This window comes from Geospiza fortis, unplaced genomic scaffold (assembly GCF_000277835.1).
Source record: "Geospiza fortis unplaced genomic scaffold, GeoFor_1.0 scaffold254, whole genome shotgun sequence".
In the NCBI taxonomy this organism is placed as follows: Eukaryota; Metazoa; Chordata; class Aves; order Passeriformes; family Thraupidae; genus Geospiza; species Geospiza fortis.
The window spans coordinates 225,699-241,024 of NW_005054441.1; the positions used below are offsets into that span (position 1 = coordinate 225,699).

Genomic DNA, 15,326 nt, shown 5'->3' on the forward strand with positions numbered 1-15,326 from the left:
CCCGGCCTTGGCGGGACAGGACGGGACCTGTTGAGCCGCGGCCCCCGCGTCCCCGCTCTCGGCGTTCGTGAATTGTTTGTGTTTGCCTGGGCGGGGGGCGATGGCGGCCGCGGCCCGGCCGAGCCCCCTCAGGAGGGCGCGGAGCCCCCCGGGCGGGCAGGGCGGGGATCGGGGCGTGGATCGGGGCATGGATCTGCCTGTGCCGGCCCGGCCCGAAGGAGAAACCCCCTGCATGGGACATCCCCTGGCTGCTGGGCACAGCCCCCTCCCTTCAGAGGGGTCGGACCTGCTGCAGGATTCATGAGCAACCGAAAAATTCATAATGAGGAAAAAAAAAAATATATCGCAGACAGTAAGGGGGTTGGTGGCACAACTGTGGAGTTACAGCTTTCAACTTCCCTATTTTATCCCACCTCTCCTTCTCCACTTTCTCCAGCCCAGCTGCTATAGGCAAAGGCATAGCCCTGAAGTTCCAACCTTTCAGTCTCTAAGCTGGTCGGGGAATAGGAAATTTTCCATTTTTTTTCAGGTCATGGTAAGCCACGGCTCAGCTGTCATGAGGGAGAACGTGTCAAGAGAACTTGAAAGCAAACTCTTGCTCTGCTTCTGTCTCTCGCTGCAGGCTCAGGAATCCTGATCTTACAGAGCTGCCTCTGCTCTGATCTGGGCACAGTGAGCTCAGCTCCTTCAAAGAAACCTGTGTGAGAAGGACAGGCAAAAGGAAAGGGCAGGAAGTGGTCTGGAGGGAAAGGACAGGGGATCTGGAGTTGTCCAGTGTCCAGCACAGATGTTTGGGAAAAGCTTTTCTGTCAGTGCTATTGAAAGGCAGGAGTCCCTCCTCTTAGAGCTGCAGAGTGGCCACACTTTCTAGATTTCCATCACTCTGTTAAAAGTCCCTTTCCGGTCTGGAAATCTTCTGCCAAGTTGCAGGGCAGGGAGGGATTTTGCTGGGAGATGTGAAACTTCCCCAGCCACCTGTTTATCACAGTCCCCAGGGCTTTGTCCTTGCACTCTGCTTCCTTTCCCAACCTCAGGCTCACTTCCAGCTCCCTGTTTGTCTGTCGCTGTTCCCTGGACTGTGTATCCCATGTTTCAGATTCACTTTCTGTCTTAGTCACTTCCTGTAAGGTGAACCTGGGGTGAGCTTGTGACTCCTCAAAATCCCCAGAAAGAGGTAGAGCAGCATTGGGAATTCTTTCCAGTGGTGGCAAAACCTGGAGCTCTTGGTTTGTAGCGAGGAGCTGAGCAGGGAGCTGGTTCCCTGTGCCTGGCTCGCCTTGCAGCTCCTGGGATGCTCTGTCACCTGTGCCATCATCAGAGATGGAAATGGGCTCTCCCATGTGCTTGGCCAAGGCTTGGGGAGCTCGGAGTAGACTCAGCATCCTGAGCAAAGTTGTCCTGCTTCACTTCTGCTGCCTCTGGAGCTGTTTGCCAGCTGCTTCCTTGTCACCTCTAACATGGCCCTTCTGCTGTTGGGGTGAAAAGTACCCCCACACTGGAATGGGGTGATTTAGTCCCATTTTGGAGGTTGGGCTGTCCAGATCTCTGCTCTGCTTGGTCTTGCATCTCTTGCTCCTCTGTGAGGGCCAGGGATCTCCATGGCCATACTAATGAAAGAGAAAATGTCCCATATGAGTGGTGAAAGTATCTGGGGTCAGAGCACAAAGATTGCAAAACCTTCCAGTCCTGTCCACAGGCCTGGGAAGGGAATTGCTTTCAATTTCTGAGTTTCCATTTCTAGTAAGACAGGGAAGTATTTTCTGATTCTTGAGCCATAAATGCTGCTGTAAGTGGATCCAGAACCAGCTTTACTGGAGGTTTATCAGCTTATCTTTAGGAATATGTAATACCAGCTAATGCTGTCAATAAAGAGTGCACCTTAGGCTGCACCTTTATCCTCCTTTTTCCAGGTGCCCCTGGGAGGCAGAGGTGTCCCTGGGGCCTGGTTTGCTCTGCTGCCTGCTTCCCTCTGGAGCTGGTGCTGTGGTGGAGGTGCTGCTCTGCTCCTGGTGCAGTTGGGTGGGTTTTTGCTTCAGGTACATGAAGCAGAAGGGAGGGCAGAGGAAGAGATGGAGGCAGTGGAGGTCAGAAAAAAACTCCAGCAAAACAGCAACTTTTGCAAGTGGGCAAAGCCAGAGCAAAACAATCCCTCACATCTGAGAGCTTTAACTTCCTCCAGAAAACCTGGCTGAGGTCCCAAAGGGCTGCTGCTGGTGCTGGGTCAGTGTGAGTGAGACGAGGCCACTGTGGTGATGCTGCAGACACTCCCATGTGTGACCCTGTGTGATTCCAGGGAACTCATGGGACTGAAGGTGAGCTGGAGCCACCCAGGCTACAGCTGAGGTTGCAGCAGGAGCTGAGCTGGCCCCATGGCTGCACTGAAAGGCTCTGTATTTTCTGCAGGCCTCTCTTGGGGCTGTGTTCTGGCTGCCTTTGCTTCCTTCTCTCTTTCCTCTGGCTGTGTGATGTGGTTGGTGTTGAGGTGGTCTCCAGCTCCACATCCATGGGCTTGTTCTGTGCCTGGAGCTGTGCTAAGGGATTGAGTTATTCCTGTATCTCCTGCCAGGGCAGGAGAGGCCTCGTGGCTATCAGCAAGAAACAATCCTGCCATTCATCCCAACGTGTGACATTAACATAGGGAAAAGGGATGTTTGTCCCTGGGATTATCCATGCTCTGGGAAAGGCTGGTTGTGTGGCCAGCTCGTGCTCCAGCTCAGCCCTGGGGTGTGATCCCACACTTCCTGGCATCCCAGCCCACTGTTACAATGGTGCCATAGTCATTTTATCATCCTAATGCAAATTTCATGCTCCAAGCTGATGTTAGCTTTGAGTTGGGTAGGGGCAGATCCCAAAGTTAGAGGGAATGGAACTGCTGTGGGCCCAGAAATATCCCTGTCCAGTGAGGACAGCACAGAGCCTGCACAAGCAGGGAGAGACAAGCAGCTCCGCTGGGACTTAATAAACACCAGCCTGCCCTTCCAGCCCTGTAGTGGGGACAGCAAGAGACCTTCCTGAAGGACCTGGAAAAGTGGGAGCTGGTCCTCCTATGCCATCACTGGCCGTGCTCTTCCCTGGAAATTCCTGTGTGTGCAGTTAACCTGTGCTGGAGTCGTGATCCAGCTTGTCAGCTTAGCACAGCCCTGCAGAGCCCACAGAGGATTAGCTCTGCCTCCACACGCAGCCCCAGCCCGGCGGGATCCGTGGACACCTTCCAGCAGCTCTGCAAGGCTCTGACATTGCAATGGATGCAGATGTCACGTAAGAGCAGCAGGGCTGGCCCTGAGTCAGTAACACCCGGGGCTCCGTGGGGCTCCCTGCAGTCACTGCTGTTCCACGGGAACAGTTGGGGATTGCAGCATCTGCTGCCTGACCTTTCCCTCTGGGGAGGGAAGCAGGAGGGGACCTTTTACAGAACTTACTTTCTCCTGTGGCTTTTTTCCCTCTGTGCCTGTGGGGAGGAAGGCCAGGGGGACAAACCACGCTGGAAATTTGGGTTTCTTGCCTTCCCTCTCCCTTGCCAGACTGGGTTTTCCAGCCTCCCCAGCACTCACTTCCTCACCTGCCCTCACTCAGCAGTGTGAGCAGTGTCACCCATAACATCCCCCCTGTCACTGCCCGTGGTCTGTCAATCCTGATCTTGAAGCCAAGCAATAAACTCCCTGTTCATCCATCTGCCTGGGATGGATGCTGGTGTCTCACTGCTGGCTGACCTGGGCTCTCTGCTCCAAGCAGCAGCATTCCCCCCTGCAGCTCTTGGTGGGCTCTGCCAGAGCTCCCCTCACCTCTGCTGGGTCCTCTGCTATCCCAGATACTGCTTAATTTAACAGGGCTTTTCCCTTTGGGATTGTCGGGAATGCTTGGCCTTGCAGGGGTGAAGGAGATGCCAGTTAAAGCCCAGCAGAACTATTTTTGATCTTTTATTATGCTTTTTTCTCATGCATATAGCCTTGTCCTGCTCCTAAACCAACCTCTTCCCCTAAGCCACCCTCTTTCCAGGAAGGGCCTGGAGATGTGGGAAGTCCCAGGACAGCTGTACCATTTCTTACTCGGGAATTTCCAAATTGTGCAGCAGATTGGAATAGCGAGGCCTGGGGGTGGCTGGCAACAGGCAGGACCTTCTTAAAGCTGGCTCTGGTGAAAGACAAAAGGCTCTTTGTTTGCCCAAACCTTGGGAATTCAGCATTTCCAGTGTGCCCTGTTCAGATTTGGTTGCGAAGGCTGCTGCTAGAAGAAAAATGTGGATGTTGTCCTGCAGAGCAGCAGAATGAAGTGGGGTTGGGGTTGGAGATGCAGCTGGGCCGGGTTGAGTTGCTCCTTCTCCAGAAAGTTCTGAGCAGCTTCAGCTGCCGGGGCTGAGCTCGGGGGACGGACAGGGAAGGCAATGCCGAAGGGAACGGCCATGGCTCAGCTCTCCTGCAGCAGCAGGGAGTGATCCTGCGGGAGGAAAGGCAGAGCTTGCAGAGGGGAAGGATTAATTTTGGGAAAACATTGGCAGCTCCCTGGGCCGGGCGGCTGGAGGCAGTGCCAGACAGGAAGCGGCTGACGTGGAAGTGCCGGCTGGCCGGGATTATGAATGGCCAGGGGTGCTTTCCAGCCACGCTGAGCCCTCCTCGCCCTGCCCTGCCCTGCCCGAGGTAAGCACACGGGGCAGACCTTCGCTCCTCATATCACAAATCCATTGGAAAGAGCAGCTGGAAGTCTTGTCCCAGGAAGACAAGCCCTCGTTTGTTGCCAGACTGGCTCTGGAGGCGCAGAAACTGGCTGCCATTAGTGTGGTGCTGCTGCCAGGATTGTTCTGGTCCCTGCTCTCTGTAGTAAAATCTCTCCTTTGATCGGAGCAAACCAGGTTCATCCTGTCCCGAGACACTGAGCTAGTGCAGAGTGGCCATGGGAAGGGATTTGTGAAAGCAGGAGAGGGGTGGAATTCTGGAAAAAATGTGCGTGTGCGTCCGTCTTGGCTGTTTTGTGCAAGTTGCCTGTTTAAAGCTGCTTTTCCTCTGTAAATTCAGGTTTTTACTTTAAATGCTCAGTGCATGCAAAATACCTTTATCAGGGCTGCTTTATCAGTCAGGGGGGTTTTGTGTCCTGTGTTGGGAACTCTGGCCTGGCATTGAGGGCCCTGGGAATGGCTCAGGGGGAAGCAGGATTGTGGTGAGCTCTGGGGACACGGTGGCTGTCACAGGCTCCCCACCCAAGGGTTACAAGCGATGCAAGGACAGCAGCCTGGCTTCTCGGACAGGAAACTGGACAAATCCCTGATTTGAAGAGCGGCCTTGCTGCCTGGGCTGTGCTGGAGGGCTGTTCCAGCAGAGGCAGCAGGATGTGGCCGGCCCGGCGCTGGGGTCGCGGAGGAGGGAGGCGGCCTCGTGTCTGACCCCTCCCCAGCTGCGGAGCCGCCGGGTTGTGCCCGCCCATGAAACCAACAGGGAGGTTTTTTCCCTTCTTTTGAAAAAGGAAGCTTGGCCTCGGCGCCTGCCAGTACTGACAGAGGGTGCAGAGCAGGGCTGAGCCCTCTGCAGGAGTGACTGCTGAGGCCAGGAGCACAGGTAGGAGCTTGCTGACTGCCGCCTTGCTGGTTTTCCCTGGCTGCTGTGAAACCCCTGTGCAGTGTTGGCAGCAGAGGGGAGCATGGAGTGCTGCTGGGGCTGGCACTGATGGAGCAGTCATGGGACTCCTGGAGTCCTTTTTGGGCCATTCTGCCTCTGTAGGGAGGGCAGGATCTGTCGGGAACTCTGCTGGCTCCTGGAAAACCTCGGGATGGCTCAGCAGGGTGCAAGGGGAGGCAGTTTCCTGGTGTTTTGGAGGAGCTGACTCTCCCCTTTTCCAGACTCTGAGCTGCTTTTGCGAGTGACCAAGAGTTGGGAAGCAGCCGCCTGGGCTTCCTTCCTCTGCCCAGAGCCTGGTGTTAGAGCAAAATCATGATCCACCATTCCTGGCGAGGGAAGAGGAATGGCAGGACAGTGCCAACAGCCCTGGCAGCAAAACCAGCGCAGGACTGGAGCTGCACAAGCAGGGAGTCAGAGAAAAGGAGCTTTTGGGATGGGAGGGGAAGGGAGGGCCAGGCCTTGAGCCCCCTGGGCAGGCAAGTCCAGCATTGTAGGGAGCTGCTCCTCCTGTGTCCTTGGGATAAGCTGGAGGTGTGTTTGTGCCCTGGGCAGCCCACGGGGGTCATGGGCTCTGATCCTGAGCTCTGGCCAAGGTCCTCTCAGAGCACCAGTGACGTCTGCTGTGATCTTGGCTGGCTCAAAGGAGGAGGCAACAAAATGTACTGAGGTTTGTTTAGGGGGGGAGTGGTTTTTCCCCCCACCTTTAAAGCTTGCAGATACCATCCAGGTGCTTTGCATGTCCCATTTCCCAATTGTCTCTAACCTTTCCTTTCCCTTGTGTGCGGGGGCGGTGTCAGCTGTGACTCCTGCCTGTGGAAGTAGGTGTTGTACAGATGATATCATCTCTGAGCAATGTCAGGGATGCTTTGGTCGCTGTGCCTCTTTATTTTTATTTTTTTCCTAGAGCTAAATGTTTCTTTTAGCTCATTGCAGTCAGAGACCGTAATTAAATAGGCTGCATCTGCTTGATGTCTCAGCTACTCATTTTGCTAATGCTTCACACAGATGCTGAATCGCCTGAGAGACAATTGCTCTGTGTTGAGCTCCCCAGTTCTCAGGGATGATGTCTCCATAGGATCAGGGATTTGTTTGTAGGACAAGTACTGCCTCCACACCAAGTAACCTGCCCTTCACAGAGACCCTGACAAATGGAGGCTGAGCAACCCCCAGCCATGTGACAAGTGACAAGGGCAAGTGTCAGATCCTGCCCTGGGATGGGGCAGCCCTGGGTGCAGGGACAGACTGGGAATGAGAGGCTGGAGAGCAGCACCGAGGGAAGGGCCCTGGGGGTCCTGGTCAGTGGCAAGTTGGATCTGAGTCACTGCTGTGTCCTGGCAGCCCCAAGGGCCCCCCTGTGCTGGGGGGCACCAGGCCCAGGGAGGGATTGTCCCACTCTGCTGTGCCCTGGGGCAGCCTCACCTCCAGTGCTGGGGGCACTTTGGGCACCACAGGATCAGAAGGACCCAAAGCTGTTGGAGAGTGCCCAGAGGAGGGACACGGAGCTGGGGAAGGCCCTGAGGAGCAGCTGAGGGCACTTGGCTGGTTCAGCTGCAGCCCAGGAGACTGAGGGGAGGCTCCTCGGGGGCTGCAGCTCCTCCCCAGGGCAGGCACAGGGGCAGGGGCTGAGCTCTGCTCTGGGACAGGGACAGGAGCCCAGCAAGGGCTGGAGCTGGGCCAGGCCTTGGCATGGAGCTCAGGGCAAGGTTCTGCCCCCCGAGGCTGCTGGGCACTGCCCAGGCTCCCCAGGGAATGGTGCCAAGGCTGCCAGAGCTCCAGGAGCTCCCAGGGGTGCTCAGGGTGGGGTTGTTGGGGTGCCTGTGCAGGGACAGGAGCTGCACTGGATTGTCCCTGTGGGTCCCGTCTGACTCAGAATATTCTGGGATTCTATGAAAAGTCTCTCCGTCCCGCTCAGATGAGGAAAATGGTTGGTGTTTGTTTCTCAATGTGTGGTGCCAAAGCCAGGGGATGTTTGTTTTTACCCTTAGGTTTTACATCCACATCCATGGCAGGCCCTGCAGAGCAGATCCTCCAGAAAAGAAGCAGGGATGGAGTCACACTGCTGGAGGTGCTCCAGAAAGCCACATAGAGGGTGCTGCTGCTGCTGCTGCTTTGTGGTTTCTTGTGTGAGAGGATGTGTTTTCCTCCATCTCCAGTGCAGGGAACTCATCACAAGTGCTTCCCTGGACTTTCTGGAAGTAGCAGCAGCCTCAGCACCTGCTGCCCACATTGCTGGTTCTGTGGGGGCCCTGCCTTGGTTCCGGGGTGGGCACAGTCCCTGGAGCTTCCTGCTCTGCCACCGGATGTGGCCAGGCTGTGACACAGCTCCTGCTAACCAGCACTGCTCAGCTGTCTCCCCACCCCCTTCACTGCTTCCTCTGCCACGTCTGGGGCTGGATCACGCTCCAAAGGACACATCTGCCAGGGATTTGTGCTGGGTTTGCCTCCCCTGAGGTGGCTCACGGGGTCACAGCAGCTGTTTTGGCAGCAGGAAGGCCAGGTTGGATGGGGCTTGGAGCAACCTGATCTAGTGGAAGGTGTCCCTGCACACCAAAGGTGTCCCTGCCCATGGAAGGTGTGCCTGCCCATGGCAGGGAGCTGCAGCTAGATGGTCTTTAAGGTTCTTTGCAATCTAAACCACTTCATGATGACATATCTGCTCTGGATTCACCTCTCAGCCCACATTAAATTGCTTTTAGGGTTTCTCCCAACACATCATAGCCCATGTTGGGGTTTGGATCTCTCAGCTCCTGCATGGAAGAGGTTACTGAGCCCATTCCTGCAGGAAATGTTGAGGCTGTTCTTAGTGAGGTGAACTGGAGTGGTTTGGGGTTTCTTCCTCACTGTAATTAAATAAGGAAACAAGAGGCCTTGGCTTTAAAGCTTTTTAATCTTTCTTCAGAGAAGAACTGCTGATTAGCACTGCAGCATCTGTTAGAGATGGGCTCGATTGCAGCCATGGTAGTCATGACCTTGAGTTTGGGATGTGCTTGCCAGCATTTGAGGACACTATTTACCTATTGGAGCAACACTCATGTAAATCTCAGGCCTCATGTAAATCTGAGTAGATTCTGCTTGGGGAAATTTTTTTTTTTTTTTTTTTTGCTTGCTTGCTTATGAAATTTTGCAAACTTATTTATGCTATTTAAGGCATCAGCTTAATTTCTATTACTTTATTCATTTCTCTGTCCAGCACATGTAAAATAATATTTTTGGTACACAAAGCTTTCTTCCTTAAGCTTTCATCAAAGAGCAGCCTGGCACAAATTCTGTGAGGGGCTGGATGTGGGAACAAAGGAGGTATAATTAGCCACAGATAAACAGAGCTGTGTTTCTCGTCAGCATCCCTTCAGATCTCAACTTGTGTCTCACCCTTGGAGCTGATTTTCTACAGTCTGGAAGAGGAAGATGAGCTTCCCCTCATCTTCCAGTTTTCAACTTGTAAACGCAGCTAAACTGAAGTGGGAAATATGTTTATGGTCTGTGTGCACCTGCAGAAGAGGCTGTGGCTGCTCTTGGGGCTGGTGTTATTTCAGGATATTTGCTTTCTGGGTGCCTGAGCTGTGACTTCTTCTCCTTGCCCTCCACCCCTTGGTTCCTGTCTCTCACTTTCAGTGGCTGCCTTGGTGGGGGCTGTCTGGCAGCAGCTCTGAGCTGTCTTGTGGGCTGCCCTGACCTGGCCTGGCCTTGTTCCCAAAGTGGGGGATGCAGAGGTGAAAATGGGATCTGGGTGAAACCTAGCTGGTTTTACCCTTCTTTGTCAGTGCTTGTCAGCCAAGCAGGTGGTGGCATTTCTGCAGCCTTGGGGTCTCATGGTGTGGCACTGTCAGGGTGAGTGGCAGCCCTCTCCCATGGCTGTGGGGCCTGTTCCCTCATTCCCACATGGAACAGGTCAGGAGGTGACTCTGTTCAGCCCAGGTCACCCCTCCAGCTGGGGACGGAAAGGGGGAGGCAGGAAAGCTGCCGTGGGCTCCCTCCCTTCTCAGATGTGGGGCGAGGGCCCAGATGGCATCCCAGATCTCTTCCTATGGGATTTAGACGAGGTTTCCTGTTGAGAAAGCTGCTTCTAATCGCTGCCCTTCTGTGCTGTGTTGCAGATCAGGACCAGATGAGCAGAGGGAGGTTTCTGTGAAGATCAGAGTCGCCCCAGCCGTGCCCTGGGAAGCGGCCGCGCCTCCGGCTGTCACCGCTGCGGGCCTGCAGGACACGCAAGAGACGGAAAATGTCCCACGCTCTAAAGCAAGTGTTCAATAAGGACAAAACCTTCCGGCCCAAGCGCAAGTTCGAGCCAGGCACTCAGCGCTTCGAGCTGCACAAGAAGGCCCAGGCCTCGCTCAACGCCGGCCTGGACTTGAAGGTGGCCGTGCAGCTGCCGCCGGGCGAGGAGCAGAACGACTGGGTGGCCGTGCACGTCGTGGACTTCTTCAACCGCATCAACCTCATCTACGGCACCATCAGTGACTATTGCACGGAGCAGTCCTGCCCCGTCATGTCGGGGGGGCCCAAGTACGAGTACAGGTGGCAGGACGAGCACAAGTACCGCAAACCCACGGCCCTGTCCGCGCCCCAGTACATGAACCTGCTCATGGACTGGATCGAGGTGCAGATCAACAACGAGGACATCTTCCCCACCAATGTCGGTGAGTTGGGGTCCCAGCTGGGGCTGGAGGGAGGGAGGGGTGTGGAGCCTTCTCGTGGAGCTCCTGTTGCTGTTCCAGGAGGTGCTGCAGCACAACAGAGCAGTTTCCCTCTGTGCTTCTCAGGTGGGCAGTGCAGTGAGCTCTTCCCAGCTCTTCTGCAGTGCTGGAATACCCAGATCCCACTAGGAGTCATGGATACCTCGAGGCAGTGAAACAGGAGGCTGCCCTTAGAGCAGTCAGTCAGTCTCTGAGTGGCTCATGCTGGATGCAGGATGCCTCTCTGGGAGCTGCTGGCCAGCCCAAGTCTGAGGCACAGTTCTGTGTCACCTGGTGATGGTGTCACCTGCCATAATCACCCCCTCTGTTATTAGAGGCCACACTGGCTGCCTCCTCCCCTGCTGAGGGGGGGGATGCTGGCACAGACCTGGAGGGAAGGGCCATGTTTCATCTACTGCCAGGAATTTGGCCTAAGACACCTCAATCTCCATAGCCAAAAGCAGCTTTAGGACACAGATTGTTGGGTTTTATTTTGTGATGAAGATGGAAGAATTTAGTCTCTTAAGTTATCAGGTAAATACAACTGAGCCTATGCAGAGCTTCCATCTCCTGGGATGGAGGAGATGAGGTGCAGCAGAGTTCCCTCCCTCCCTCCCTCCCTCCTGCCCCAGTGTTTATCCCTTTGGAGCTCTGATGGGATGCAGTTGGTCCCTATTTGGGGCACATCTGCCACTTGAGCATCCACAGGGATCCTCCACTGTGCCAAAATGCTGCTTAAACCTGGTGTGAAGTGGGCAGAGAGGGGAGGGGGGCCATAAACAGCCAGTTTTGAGAGAGCTGCAGCACCAAACCCTCCCTAGGCATTCTTCTCACGCTGCACAGGCTCTGCTGCAGCTCTCTGGGGACCTCACTGGGGGTGTTGGTTCTGTTCTGGGCTGCAGGACGAGCTGCCGACAGCACGAGGGTTGTGGTTTGGGGTTTTTGAGTTGTTACTGTCTTCAGCTCAGCTTTAACCAGGTCCTTCAATGCTGACTGAAATGCTGCAGCTCTGGCAGAGCAAGGAAAGGGTTTAACTCGTCCTTGTTCCTCCAGAAACAGTGTGAACTTTACACCCTGATATCCCGTGGAGGTGGCTGCATGGCCAGACTGCTCTGCTGCAGGGGCCCAGCCAAACACAGTCCTGGAGCCTTCAAAGAGGACCTAAACAGCTTTAATTTTTAACCAAAGAGCTAAAGATGTACCAAAACAAGGGATAACTGTGGGGACTTAATGGCCCTTTCCTTTGGAAGTTGCTTGGTTGTATCTGGTGTTTTGCACTGTTTATATAAATACATCAAGCAGTAGTAGAAGAAACTCTTGTCTGACTGAACCAACTGCTGGGAATGTGGGCTCTGCTTTCAGTCACAGCAGTGCATCACTCTTCACTTAAAAAATCTGTGCTTTGAAAAATGTGATCCAAAGGAAAGGAAAAAGGAGAGGAGAGCTGGAAATTACCAGGGACAGAACTTTTGCCTCAATCTGTCAATTTTACCAATTTATTTTAGCCCTAAGCAACCAGCTTTAACTTGACCAAAGGTTTTTCATGGCCACTCTTCCCCTCCCAAGGTACTCCCTTCCCCAAGAACTTCCTCCCAGTGGTGAAGAAGATTCTGTCCAGGCTTTTCCGGGTGTTTGTCCATGTCTACATCCACCACTTCGACAGGATCACCCAGATGGGCTCGGAGGCCCACGTGAACACCTGCTACAAGCACTTTTACTACTTTGTGAAAGAGTTCAATCTCATAGACACCAAGGAGCTGGAGCCCCTGGTGAGTGTCTGGGGGGGCTCTCAGGGTCTGTGGCCAGCACAGGGCTGGGGGAGTCACAGAGGGCTCTGGAACCTTCTCGGGAGGCCCCACCTCAGGTCTTGGGGTCAGCTTTGAGCCCCTCACTCCAACAAAGACATTGAGAGGCTGCAGCATATCCAGAGATAGGAACAGAGCTGGGGAAGGGTCTGGAGCAACTGAGGGAGCTGGGGGGGGCTCATCCTGGAGAAAAGGAGTCTCAGGGAGAACCTTCTGGCTCTGCACAACTCCTTGACAAGAAGGGGCAGCCAGGGGGGCTCAGTCTTGTCCCAGTGACAGGACAGGAGGGAACTGTCTCAAGCTGTACCAGTGGAAGTTTATATTGGATTTAAGGGAAAATTTCTTCACTGAAGGGGTGGGACAGGCATTGGAAAGGTCTGCCCAGGGCAGTGTTAGAGTCATCATCCCTAGAAAAAACATGTGGCTGTGACACTTGGGGACATGGTTTAGTGGTGACACAGCAGTGGCGGGGTAATGGTTGGACTTGATGATCCTGGGAGTCTTTCCAACCCTTAAAGATTCCATGATTCCCTTCTAAAGCTGATTGCCCAAATTCAGGACCAGTTGGCCTTGCAGTGTAACTGTCAGGAACCTGGGAGTCAGGATGTGACTGGGATGTGCTGGGAGTGGTGGGGGAACATGGCCCTGCCCAAACTGGAGCTGTGGGCAGCAGGGTCACCCCCAGCTGTCAGTACCCAACAGGAATGGTACTGACAGCTAAACACAGGGGGTTTTATCAACACCCTCACCTGGGAGCCTGCATCCTCCTTCACAGTCCCTTGTGTTCTCTGTCCCTTTGCCAGAAGGAAATGACCTCCAGGATGTGCCACTGAGCTCAGACCCTCCTGCTCCCACCTTGGCACCTCCTCGAGGACTCCGAGCCCCAGCCCCAGATTGGAGAGGTGATTCAAGGGGAGAACAGAGACGTTTTGTTGAAGAAATTATATTTTTAATGAGTTTCAATGTAAAACTGTGATACTGCAGGAATATTTTTTTAAAGATGCTCTAGATTAACTAATTTTTATAGTAATTTCTATAAAAAAGAAAGAAAATATTTTGTGGGCCACTTGATGGGAATGTTGGCTCTCGGAGCGGGGAAGAGCTGCCTGAGCTGCCTGCTCCGTGTGCCCTGAGTGAGCTGAGCCAGACACTTCACACAGAGCTGTGTCGTGGGGCTGGTGCTGCCATGGAAGCAGCGCCTCCCTTGGGATCCACATTTCCCACCCCTGGAGGCAGGGTACAGGACTGGTATGTGTGGATCCCCCAGCACCTCTTCCACTGGCTGTGAGTCTGGGATTGGGGCAGAGCTGCTCTGTGCCCACCTGTCCCCAAGGCCTGGCTCTCCTGTGCTCCCTCTGAGTGAGCTGGGACTGGGCTTCATCCCATGGCTGCCACAGCTGGGGCTGTGCTGTTGGAGTGGAAATCTGCCCTCGTGTGTCAGCCCAGCCCTGAGCTGAGCTCTGCACACACAGCCCTGCTGCGGCTCTGCACTGTCCCCATGGGGACACAGATCCACGCTGGCAGCTCCTCATGGGAGCCGCCAGAGGGAAGGTGCTGGGACAGGCACCAGGAATTCTCCTCCATCCCCTCCCTCCCTCCCTGTCCCTCGTGGTACGCTGACCCTGCTGGGACCATCCTGCTTCCTGCTGGTGTATAGAGCCTTCTCCCCTTCATCAGCATCACCATCCCATCCAGCTGTGCACATCTGGGACCAAAATCTCTGCTGTGCAGCCAGAGCCCCCCAGCCTCACCTGCTGCTTGCACGAGGAGAGCTTGGCAGTGCCCCTGGTAGGTAGTGGGTCTACCTAGGATTTGGGGACCAGTAAGTGACCAAACTGCACCACTAACCAACCACTTCTTCCTTACAAAGCATTCCCGTGCCCTGGAATCTCTGTACATACGTGACTCTCTGATTTCTCATCCTGCCGTTAGGACACTCGTACAAATACCACTCATGCTCTGAAATGGAACCAATAAATTATGTTGTATTTACACAGCACATGCCGCCGCCGAGCGTCTCGTGACTGCACCTTCGTCAGAACCTTCCCATCAGCAAAACAAACACAGGGTGTTTGGGCTCCTTGGGGATTGTGCTGGGGAGCTGGGAGCTCGTGGGTGTGTGCTCCTGGCACAGCTCCTGGGGGTTGGTTGGGATCCTCCTGCTCTCCCTGTGCCAGGTCCAGGCTGCTCCAAGCCCTGTACTGGGTCCCAAGGCCATGGGCCCTGACCCAGGGGTTGTCCTGGCTTGTGTCTGCAGTGCCTCTGTACCCAAGGGTTGAGCTGTTCTCCCAGCTTGAAACTCAAGTGGAAGTGGGCAGGGGAGGGGAATTCCAGCTCAGCTACTTGCCAAGAGGCTCCTCTACCATGGGAAGGAGCCAGGGGTGCAGTCATTGAGGCTGGTGGACTAAATTGGGAAAAACTCTGCATTTGGGGGATGCACATTGTATTCCTGGCCAGGAGGGGAGTGAGGGGCTCCCCAGCTGTAGCTCCTCCTGTTCCCTGCCTGCAGCCCTGGCTCTTGCCTGTTCCTCTGCCCAGTGGAGGTGCTGGGACCACCCTCCAGCCCTCTCCCAGTGTTTTGGGGGTGCAGCTCAGCTGGAGAACGTGCTGTTCCTTGGTGTGGAATATCTCTTCAGCCAGCCTGGGTCAGCTGTCCCAGCCCTGCTTCCCCCAGTTGTTGTGCCCCTCCTTGCTGGCAGAGCACAGGACACACAAAGTCCTTGGCTTAGGGTAAGCACTGCTCAGCAACACCAAAACATCGGTGTGTTATCAGCATTATTCTCATCCCAGATCCCAAACACGGCCCTGTACCAGCTCCTGGGGAGAGAACTGGCTCTGTCCCAGCTGAAACCAGGACACCTGCAAGGCCTGAAGTGCTGAGCCGTGGTGGGGCTGAGTGCTGCTGGGTCAGCCCTCCGAGCCAGGGCAGCTCCTGCTGCTGTTCCTCAGCTTCCCCTTTCACACCCCCCTGGAGTGCTGTGGGTTCTTTGTGGGGATGTAGCTGCCTTCCTCAGCCCCCCTTTCTTTTTGGGGGAAAGACCCTCCCATGCCAGACCAGCTCAGCCAAGGGAGGAGGAGGAGGAGGAGGAGGAAAAGCACCTTTGTAGGAGAAGATGTGGCAGGGCTGGAGGTGGCTGAGCCCAGCCCCACACCCAGCAGTGCAGGATGTTGCCCAGACAGGTCTGTGGAGCCACAGCTCAGCCTTGCTCTGCCTCTGCCTCGGCAGCCCCCGCCCCCCCTTC

General features: G+C 55.0%; 1 protein-coding gene across 2 annotated transcripts; it reads left to right on the forward strand.

Moving 5' to 3' along the window:
- Positions 1-4,544: 4,544 nt before the first annotated feature.
- Positions 4,545-14,083, forward strand: MOB3A (MOB kinase activator 3A). 2 transcript variants are annotated; one of them, XR_004082407.1, is made up of 5 exons: positions 4,545-4,634; positions 9,701-10,243; positions 11,846-12,048; positions 12,888-13,872; positions 13,955-14,083. XR_004082407.1 is itself a non-coding variant. In XM_005427298.2 (4 exons), the coding sequence occupies exons 2-4, from the start codon at positions 9,826-9,828 to the stop codon at positions 12,915-12,917; spliced, it is 651 nt and encodes a 216-aa protein (XP_005427355.1). In that variant the 5' UTR covers positions 5,524-5,546; positions 9,701-9,825; the 3' UTR covers positions 12,918-13,127. The 2 variants fall into 2 exon arrangements, 1 of the variants encoding a protein (XP_005427355.1); XM_005427298.2 differs by lacking the exons at positions 4,545-4,634; positions 13,955-14,083 and adding an exon at positions 5,524-5,546 and having other exon boundaries at positions 12,888-13,127.
- Positions 14,084-15,326: the final 1,243 nt, after the last annotated feature.

Bases quoted from the DNA above. Each gene is read 5' to 3' on its own strand.
- MOB3A (XM_005427298.2), top strand. From the start codon at position 9,826: ATGTCCCACGCTCTAAAGCAAGTGTTCAATAAGGACAAAACCTTCCGG. The intron at 10,244-11,845 runs GTGAGTTGGGGT...TCCCCTCCCAAG, and splicing joins CATCTTCCCCACCAATGTCG to GTACTCCCTTCCCCAAGAAC. The intron at 12,049-12,887 runs GTGAGTGTCTGG...TCCCTTTGCCAG, and splicing joins CCAAGGAGCTGGAGCCCCTG to AAGGAAATGACCTCCAGGAT.